Source organism: Muntiacus reevesi, chromosome 1 (assembly GCF_963930625.1).
Source record: "Muntiacus reevesi chromosome 1, mMunRee1.1, whole genome shotgun sequence".
Taxonomy (NCBI): Eukaryota; Metazoa; Chordata; class Mammalia; order Artiodactyla; family Cervidae; genus Muntiacus; species Muntiacus reevesi.
Genome location: NC_089249.1, coordinates 57,562,314 through 57,572,380, shown reverse-complemented (window position 1 = coordinate 57,572,380; position 10,067 = coordinate 57,562,314). Strand labels below are relative to the sequence as shown.

The following is a 10,067-nucleotide window of genomic DNA, read 5'->3' as shown; positions in this document are numbered from 1 at the left end:
GCTGCGGCAGCCAAGACTGACCGCGAGGCAGACACAGAATCTTCACTGCGCCCCTTTGCAGGCACGGATCCCGCCGTTGTCCTAGGACAAGCGCATTTATAGGCCATTGTCCTTTGGGGAGTGGTAAAAAGTTTGTTTGTTTTGAATATAAATGTGAAAACGATCTTCAGAAGGTTTTCCTGCCTGGTTTCTTTGCGCCTGCCTTGCCAGTGCTGGGCACACAGTGAAAGTGAAGTCGCTCAGTCCTGTCGGACTCTTTGTGTCCCCATGGACTCTTAGCTTACCAGGCTCCTCTGTCCATTGGATTCTCCAGGCAAGAATACTGGAATGGGTTGCGATTTCCTCCTCCAGGGCATCTTCCCGACCCAGGGATCGAACCCGGGTCTCCTGCATTGTAGGCAGCCGCTTTTACCATCTGAGCCACCAGGGAAGTTGCACATAGTAGGTGCTCAATAAAAACTCATCGAATGGATGAAAGGGCAATTCTGATTCGAGCGGTCTGCGTTCCTTTCGATACAAATGGATACCTCCGGGGCCTTTCTCACCTCCGAGGGTCGGTGGGCTGGCCCCCTCCCTCTCCCTAGAGTGTGTGTGTCTGTGTGTCTGTGTGCGCGCGCGTGCGAGCGCGCGCGCGTGCTGGTGAATGGGTGCTGCCCCCCAAAGAGCGGCCACCCTCGACGGACGTGGTGGGACGCGGGAGCCGAGGGCAGAGGGAGGGAGCAGCCTCAGAGGCTGCTCCGGCCCGGCCTAGACCGTGCGCCCGGCGGCCGGGCGATCTGGCCCCTACCCCCCACCTGCCGCGGGCCCCGAGGGGAGGGGGGCGACCCCGGACTCCCGCCCCTCCCCCCAGGCCGGCGGCCTGCGCCCATTGGGCGGTGGCGTGTGGAGCCCCGCCCCCGGAGGCAGCGGGCCAATGAGCGCGCGGCTGTCACCTCGTCAGTCGCGCCGGCTCGGAGGCCGGGAGCCGGAGCGCTGGCCGCGGAGCCTGCAGCTGGGAGCGCTCGGCGAGCGGCCGGTCGGTGGGGGTCCCAGCGCCCCGCACGCCCCGCACGCCCGGCCCGGCCCGGCTCGGCCCGGCCCGGCCCGCAGCGAGCATGGGCGCGGCGGCCGTGCGCTGGCACTTGTGTGTGCTGCTCGCCCTGGGCGCGCGCGGGCGGCTGGCGGGGGGCAGCGGGCTCCCAGGTAAGCCCCGACCCGGTGGGCGGCGGGGTCCCGGGCGGGCCCCCAGCCCCGCGCCGTCGGGAGGGCTGCAGCCCCGCCCTGACTCTGCAAAGTAACTTCTGGGGCCGCCCGCGGAGCGCCCCCTCCGCGCTGCCCGGGCCGGCCCGGGGGCTCCCGGAGCGCAGCGGGGCCGGAGCAAGGAAGGGGGGTGGCTGAGGCCCAGGGGGAACTGGGACGGGGGCGGCGTGTGAGGGCGGGAGGAAGAAAGAAAGCAGGACGGCCCGCCGAGGGGCTCCTCCGCCGGCCCCGGCGCACCGCCCAAGGGCGGGAGGGAGTGGGGATTTACCCCCCTCCCGGAGCGGGACGGGAGCTCCCCCCCCCCACCCCGGGGAAGAAGGGATGCCGGGAGGGGAGACCCCCAAGGAGGTGAGCAAGGGAAAGAGGACTGACCCCGAGAGAAAGAGGAGGAGGATGCAGGAGATGGAGAGACAGACGGACAGACACAAAAGGACGCAGGGAACAAAATCCCGGAGAAGACGGACTGGAAGAGTAGAGACCAGAAACACCGAAGCGGGCAAGGAGGAAACCCAAGGGAGTAGGCAGGAGGCAGATGAGCATCTGGAAGGGAAAAGATCAAAAGAGGGAGATGTGAGGGCGGGCGGCAGGAAGGGATGGGAGGAGAGGGAAAGAGAGGTGCGGCCGGGGGGCGCCCGAGAAAGAGGGGAGGGCTGGGGGAGGGGGAGGGAGCCAGCCAGACCGAGGGAAGGAGGGAAGGATGAGATGACTGGAAAGCGGTGGACAGATGGACAGACAGGAGGGGGAGGACTGAAGAACAGACACGGAGGAAAGGAAATGCTTGGATCCAGAGGGCGGGAGATGGAGCACCCTGAGGGGGTCCAGGAGAGAGAGGCAGGAGACTCTGGGGGTTGGGGTTTGGGGGTGGGGTGGGCGGGCGTCCAGCATCCAGAAAGGTAGAGGCAGGCGGCAGTGGCGAGGTCGGGGTTCCCCACGGATTTCAAGGGCCCGCGGCACACCTCCCTTCCCCTCCTGCTCTCTCGGGTGTCTTCCACAAAGCTGAAGGCACATTCTCCCCTCCCACGTCTGACCCTGTCCCTCAGAGGAGCTCCCCTCCTTTCGGCCCTCGGAAGGGAGAGACCCTGCGGCCCTCTCCCCGAGGTCCCCTGGCTGCACCCGCAGCCAGGCTCCCTGAGGTCTGTGTCTGGCGGCAGGAAGTCTATTCCTGGGAGTTAACCCCTGAGTGAGGATGCCGGGCCATTGAAACTATTCCACCATTGGAGCCGAGCTGTTTTCTCCCCCGGTGGCCCCAAGGGAAACTGGGGCCGGCTGCCACACCCCCACGTGTCTGCGGGTGTCTCTCCTGGTCTCTGAGGTCCTTCAGCCCCGAGGGGTTGCTCCTCTATGCGCCTGGCTCCCTCCCTCTGTCTGTCCGCTGTATCTGTCTGCACCCCTCATCTAAGCAAGCCTTGTGCTGCTGTGAGACGACTCATGTCAGAGCGAGCACCTGCGATGGGAGGGGACGGCTGGGCTGGGCTGTCCAGGCCAGGGCTGGGGCCAGGGAAACTGCAGGGACCCATGGCCTTGTTTCCTCTCCCTCTCTCCTCCAACTTGCTGCCCTCTCCCCAGCTCCCACCTAAAGACATGTTTAAAAAGTGTGTTGGGAGACTCCCCTGGCAGTCCAGTGGTTAAGGCTCTGCACTTCTAATGCAGGGGATCGAGTTCGATGCCTGATCCCTCACTAATATCCCACATGCTACAGGGCACGACCCCCCAAATAAAGGTTTTTAAAAAAAAAAAAAAACACTACAATTAAAAAAATTATGTTGGGAGGTGCCCCTACTGCCCCTTGGCTAACATCCATCCATTTTCATCCCATGAGGACACCTGCTAGGTGTGAGATTCAGGGCGTGGGGACCCCAGAGCCCCAGGCGGTTTGACCCCTGAGAAGTGGAAAAAGCTGTAAGTGTGGTCCATTGCCCCGGCTGGCCGTGTCTTAGAAGTGGCTCCGGTCCTCTCCCCTGGAACGTGTGGATCTCTGGTCTCTGGCTTCCTGCCCTTGAAGCTATCCCACCCCTCTCGGGGCTCCCGCTGTGGTCACTTCTCCAGGAGGGGATGGTCCACTGACCTGATGTTCCTTGTGGCCCCTGGCCATCTGATGACTGGCTTTAGTCTACACTGATTGCCTCCTGGCCCCTGATCCACCATCCTTAGGGCAGCTGTAGAGGGTGGGCTGCTGACCTGAGCAGATACAACCACCCTGAGAAAGGACACCACCTGCTCTGTGTGTGTGTGTGTGTGTGTGTGTGTGTGTGTGTGTGTGTGTGTGTGTGTAGGGAGGTGATTCTGTTGTGTTTCTTTTTGCTGCCCCTCTTCCTTTAGGGGCAGGCTGGAGCCTTGGGGAGGAACAGTCCCGGAGGGGAGTGGGTCTCCTAGAGATGTCTCCCCATGCAAATTTAGAACCCAGATGCCAGTCAGAGCAGTAATTAAGAGTGGACATTCTTGAGGGCCAGATGGGTTAGGGTGAAGCAGAGGCATGAAAAGAGGAGGGCATTCCAGGAGTTCCCCAGGCTCGCCCCTGGGTTATGGCCTTCGCCATAGCTACTGAGAGTTCCTTGTGCTCCCCTCTGGGTCCTTCTGTCTGTCTGTCACCCATCTGTACTCTATTCATAGCTGGCTGGAAGCAACACGTCATGTAGAAAAGCCCTGGACCTGCTTATCCTGAGTCAGAGTCCAGTCTCTGCTCCTAAAGAGCTCCTGACCCTCCTCAGATGTCTCTGGGCCTCAGTTTCCTCATTTGTAACCTGAGGAATGAACCTAGATTACAGTTAAGGTTCTTCTGCCTGCGTTATCCTATGCTCTGAGGGTCTTCCTGCTGCCTGAGCTGTGTGTGTGTGAGAGAGAGAGAGAAGTGTATACACAGATGCACAGAATCTATTTCATATTATTTGCCCAACAGCAATTCCAGACTGATGGTGTATATGGAGGGAAGGAGGTGGGGAGAGCCAGGAACCCTCATAACCCAAACTTAACTTGAGTTTGGAAGTCGGAGTATGAGAACCAGGTTCAAACCTAGATTTCCAAGGTGGAGAAGAGAGAGGACAGGGAGATTGGATGCATCCATGAGCCAGGTTAACCCAACTGATGGAATGGGTCCACCACTGGGATGCTCTAGTCTGGTGGCATGGAGGCCAGGGGCAGAATCCTTCAGGGACTTCCCTGGCTGTCCAGTGGCAAAGACACTGTGCTCCCAATGCAGGGGGCCCAGGTTTGATCCCCGGTCAGGGAATTAGATGCCTCAACTAAAGATCCCATGTGCTACAGTGAAGATCAAAGATCCCATGCGCCACAGCTAAGACCCAGCGCCGCCAAATAAATAAATAATTTTTTTTTAAGAAAAACATCCTTTATTTCTACATCCTAGGGGCTGGGTGGGGCCCGTGTTCAGATCTGCCCCATTGGCCTGCTGGCTTAGCCTCCACTCACTGCGCCAGGCTAGCCTCTGTTTCCCCATCTGTGACCCAAAGGGGAAGGATTTAATTTCCTCTGAGGACCCTTCTGGCTCTAAATTCTAGAATAAGGAGGGTGGAGGAGGGTTGGAGAGATGCTTGTGGGGAGAGCAAGACGCAGAGAGATGCTTTTCCTCTCTATGTTCCTAAAGTGAAAAGTGAAAGTCACTCAATCATGTCCGACTCTGCGGCCCCATGGACTATACGGTCCATGGGATTCTCCAGGCCAGAATACTGGAGTGGGGAGCCTTTCCCTTCTCCAGGGGATCTTCCTGACCCAGGGCTCGAACCCAGGTCTCCCACATTGCAGGCAGATTCTTTACCAGCTGAGCCACCAGGGAAGTCCTATGTTCCTAAGCCTCTGTTTTCTCAGCTTTGTAATGGGAATGCTACCTCTACCTAATGGAATCATTGTGAAAGTAAACAAGACCAGCACCTGGCACAGAGCAGCTGCCCCAAAGATGCTACCAGTCACCGCCTGTCACACCAGGTGGTCATGTGACAGCTCTTCCTGCTAATTACCCTGGGGACCATGGCGGGGCGGGGGCAAAAGGAACTGCCTGCCCCGCAGTGTCTGCCCACGTCCCGGCCACCCCTCACCCGCTGTTCCCCTACAGCAGGGGCCGTCGACGTGGACGAGTGCTCAGAGGGCACGGACGACTGCCACATCGATGCCATCTGCCAGAACACGCCCAAGTCCTACAAATGCCTCTGCAAGCCAGGCTACAAGGGGGAAGGCCGGCAGTGCGAAGGTGAGTCCCGGCCAGACCCGCAGCCCCCACGGCCCTCGCGGGTGGCCTCGGTCAGCCCTGGCAGGGAGGCTACGGGCTGCCCCAGAACCTGGGCTGCTTCCTTTGGAGGTCAAGGATTATTGAACTCTCACTGGGTTTGAAACTTTTGGGATTTCTATTTAATAAGCACCTGAGGTGGAGCACTGGATGGTGTTATTTATCCATCTGTCCCTGACCGGATGTATATGGGACAGAGGCCTGGGGTGACCCCCGAGGTGGCTGTTGTTCTTGTTCAGTCGCCAAGTCGTGTTGGACTCTTCGCGACCCCATGGATTGCAGCACACCAGGCCTCTCCCTGTCCCTCACCATCTCCCAGAGTTTGCCCAAGTTCATGTCCATTGAGTCAGTGATACCTTCCAACCATCTCATCCTCTAACCCCATCCCCCCTGGAGGAGGGAATGGCAAACCACTCCAGTATACTAGCTGTGAGAACCCCATGAACTGTATAGAAAGACCCCAAGCTCCCTAGTTTCAAACCCAAAGCTATCTGTATACGCTGTTTAGCTTTCTCAAGGGAACTTCACAGAAGCGGCCACAGCGCCTGCGGGGCTGGCACAGGTCTCCTGTGTTGATGATGTGCGCGTGAGCAGAGACTGGTGCTGTCTGTCTATCCATCCAGCCTTCCTTTCCTGCACCTGGGATGCTGGTTTGAGCATATGGCCCTAGAAACCGCCTCCCCAGCAGGCTGAAAGTCAGAGGCAAGAGCACTCTGGCTGTCTTTGGAGGGGACTTCCCAAGCCGGATAGAACCTTTGGGAGCATTTGTCCAGGAGGGTCTGTGTGGTCATTCTGCCTCCATGGGTCTGACACAGGACCCAGCATCAGGGGGCCAGAGACAGCTCTCTTCCAAGACTGATGTGCACCTGTGGTTGAGAATCAGGATCCAAGGCTTCCCTGCCTGTCCCCACTTCGCAGATGAGGAAAACTGAGGCTCTGGTTGGAGAAGTCACTTCTGCAAGATCCCCACCACCACCACTCTGCTTCACAACGGCATGGCCCGGACTCATATCCAGGCTCCTTAATTCCTGCCCAAAACTCTCTGTCATCTCATTGTCTTCTCCCTGAGCCCTGCCAGCTTCCGTTTTCAAAGTGTGAGATTTGTGTTAGGAAAGCAAAGTGGGTGCCTGCTCCTAAGTTTTTATAGGAGTTGAGTTTTGTAGGCAACATGGCTATGCCTCCTTAGGACACGCTGGTATTGTTTATCCATCTCATTTGTTGGTCATCTACTTAAGGCTGAGTGCCAGATAGATGACCCTGTCCTGGATTGTGCCTGGTTTGGCCACAGCCCTGGCCTTGCTTGGGGCCCAGAAGCCAGAGTGGGGAGCTGGCGCCTACCCACAGACCTCTGGAAGGAGGCCAGGCTGGAGGCAGATAGAGCAGGCCGGCTGCTGTTAGGCCTGGACATGAGCTTGGTGGTTCTGACTGACACGTGTGAGATGCTGTTTTCTTATCTTTTGCTCTTCCCTGTGGCTGGGGAGCCCCAAGGTGACCCCCATCTCCGCCAGTTGAAGCCACTAACCCAGGCTGTTCTTCCTCCAGCCCAGCTCCTGAGGTCACCCCCCTGCTGTCCCTTGCCCAGGATGCCCACATTTTGTATCCTACCTGTTGCCCTGAAGTCCTGCAGAGTCCAGCTTAGCTTTCCACTCTGCTTAAGCCCAGAGTGGGGTCACGGTCACTGGCTCTGGGGGCCTGATGGCCCCAGTATGAGGATAAAAGAGAACAAGCCTTGTGAGTGTGCTTCAGGAACTGCCAGAGGCCTCCTGGTCTCTCCAGCCTGGCTCTGGCCTCTGGCCTCATCTGAAACTTGGACACCCTTGTGGCCTGGCCACACATACATACACCAGGCCAGTCGTGTTTCTGAGACCCAGCTCATGTGTTCCCCCTTCATGGAGCTCCTTTCTCTTCTTTTGTGCCCTAATGCCTAACCTGTCTTAAGGCCTCCTGAAGACTGAATGAAATCATCAGCTGTCCCAACCTTTCTGGCACCAGGGACCGGTTTCGTGGAAGACAGTTTTTCCATGGACCGGGGAAGGATGGTTTCGGGATGATTCAAACACATTGCATTTTTTGTGCACTTTGCTTCTAGTATTATTACATCACCTTGACCTGTGATCATCAGGCATTCGATCCCAGAGATTGGGGACCCCTGGTGTAGGGTACCAGAGCCCTGGCAACCTCAGTGCCTGGTTGACAGTGGGCACTCAGCATACAGTAGGTGCTCAGTACACGGGGGGCGGTACCATTACCCACGTTGTCATCATCATTGTCATCTGCTCCCATCATCATCATCAAAGCTCCGTCGTGTAGCATTTGCTGCTTTCTATGGTGTAAATGGGGGCTTTCCAGGTGGCGCTAGTGGTAAAAAACCCACCTGCCAAAGCAGGAGACATAAGAGATGCGGTTTCAGTCCCTGAGTCAGGAAGATCCTCTGGAGGAGGAAATGGCAACCCGCTCCAGTAATCTTGCCTGGGTTAAGATTAATTCCATGGACAGAAGAGCCTCAAGAGCTACAGTCCATGGGATCCAAAAGAGTCAGACATGCTGGAAATGATTGAGCATGCACTAAACCTCAGGGGTGGCAGGCAGTTTGCTGCCACCTACTAGCAGGCATCAGTCAAACCTGCTTTCCCTCCCTGGGCCCCTTTATCTGCAGGCCCTGAGCTGGTGTGGGATTTGCAGAGGCTGGCATTGGAGTCTGGGAAGAAATGAGTTCCCCTGTCCTAAAGATCTGAAAGATTTTGCTGTTTACTGTGGTAAACAGAGAGGACAGAGTCTTAGCAGGCCCAGAGGAGGTGCCTTCCACAGCCTCCCTTGCTCTCCACCGGAAGAGGTCAGCCTATGACCACTCCCTGCCTCCCCACGTGGGGCCAACTGAGCCCCATAACTGTGTTGCCTTGAAGCTCCTGCTGCCGGAGGAAAACCCTTTAGCAAACCTGGCACCTGAAGCAACCAGATCCCTGTTCCGGGGACGGCTTCTCACCACACGCTCAAGGCCATCTTGCCGTGTGGTCACGTGCACGTGTGATGATGGTGGGTGTCTGCATGTGCAGCTGCGGTGTGTCCAGGGAGCAGCCTGGGGCCACATGTGGTCAGCTTACCGTCAGCAGGGGGCTTGCTGTAGGCAGACTGAGGGGACTCAGGCAGCTGTGAAAGACCCTGAGCGTGGCTGAGGATAAACCAATGTTTTCTCAATGGTTCTCATCTTGACAGTGTCTGAAGTCAGTCGAAGTGAGCTCACGGACATGCAGAGTTGGAATGAGCTTTAAAGGGCCTCTAAGGCAGCCCCCGTTATTTACAGATGAGTGCCCCTCTTTGTTGCCTTCGCCAGCCTCACACAACCTGTTTAGCCCACTTCACAATGGCTTAATGGTTCCCAGGTCTCCTTCTGGAATGTGGGCTCCTCAAGGGCAGGATGCCTAGAACCCAGCACCAGGCCTGGCACAGGGATTGGGAGGCATCTGTTGGGCGAATGGGTGGATGGATGAGTTGCAGCAGTCACCTCCTCCAGGAAGCCTTCCCTGCTGTCCCAAATAGGTCAGCTGTCACCAGTGAGCATGACTCCTTCAGAGCTCCATTGGGTCGCCATGACCTGTGTGACTTCACTTAAGGTTGGGCCCAGAGCTGGTACTGGTGGATGAGGTGAATGACTATTGTCCATGTCTGGGGGGTATCAGGAAAGGCTTCCTAGAGCCTCCCACACTTTGAAGGTTTTATGGATGAGGAAGCCAAGTCTGCAAAGGGGTGAGGTCTAGTCCACTGATGTCTGATGGGGACCAGTGGCAGAATTAGGTTGAGGAAATTGGGCCCAGGAAGGTTATTCTCTCACCAGGTTGCCCAGCTAAGAGACAGAAGGGCCTGGACTATGATCCTGGTCAGCCATGAGGTCCCAGCAGTGGCCCAGACCCCCTGCAGCCTCAGCTGTGGAGTGTCAGAGAGGGCTGCAGAGACCTTTTCACACCTCCCCTTGCTGCCGTCAGCTCTTCTGAGCCTGGCCTCATGAGCCTGGACCGCTGGAGACACTCCTCAGCTAACCACTTTGAATGCTGTCATTCTCTGTATCTTTTTCTCCCTAACCTCCCCCCAGTATCACTGTCCTTTTATAGTTCCTCCAACTTGCCAGCTCCTTCCTACCCCAGGGCCTTTGCACATTCTGTCTCCCCATCCTTCTTCATTTAGCTAAGCTGCTGCATTCCCCACCCACCTCACCAGGCACCCTGTGCATGGACTCTCAGGGAGCTGCCAGGGCCAGCCCTGCGCTGGCCTCCTGGTCTGAATTAGTCAGGCCTGTTTGTACTCTTTCTGTCGAGGGGGCAGGCCGGGGGTGAGGAGGGGGCATTTCAGTCCCTTTAAATGCTTCAACTCATTTAACCTTAATTGCTTTGTTTTCATAGACATGTGCTAAGGAAAAGGACCAAATTATAGCTTGAATTGGGTCTTGCTAATCTTAATGAAAAGCTCTCGTTTATAATCAGGACCAGGTCCCAAACGTGGAGCAAACCACCCTCAAATGTCTTGTTTAAATAACTGAGACCCTCCTGATAATCACTGTTTAGTCTGAAACAGCAGTGCACATCACCCCTTCTATGTGTAC

General features: G+C 57.1%; 1 protein-coding gene across 2 annotated transcripts in view; it reads left to right on the top strand.

Annotated features, from left to right (window-relative positions):
* The first annotated feature begins 1,023 nt into the window (after window positions 1-1,023).
* The window catches only part of SCUBE1 (signal peptide, CUB domain and EGF like domain containing 1), a 129,492-nt gene continuing 120,448 nt past the window's right edge, over window positions 1,024-10,067 (top strand). For both annotated transcript variants that reach the window (XM_065924171.1, XM_065924160.1), the window contains exons 1-2: window positions 1,024-1,182; window positions 5,306-5,437. In XM_065924171.1, coding sequence (XP_065780243.1) covers window positions 1,095-1,182; window positions 5,306-5,437 — 220 coding nt within the window. In that variant the 5' untranslated portion in view covers window positions 1,024-1,094. The remainder of the gene's footprint in view (window positions 1,183-5,305; window positions 5,438-10,067) is intronic.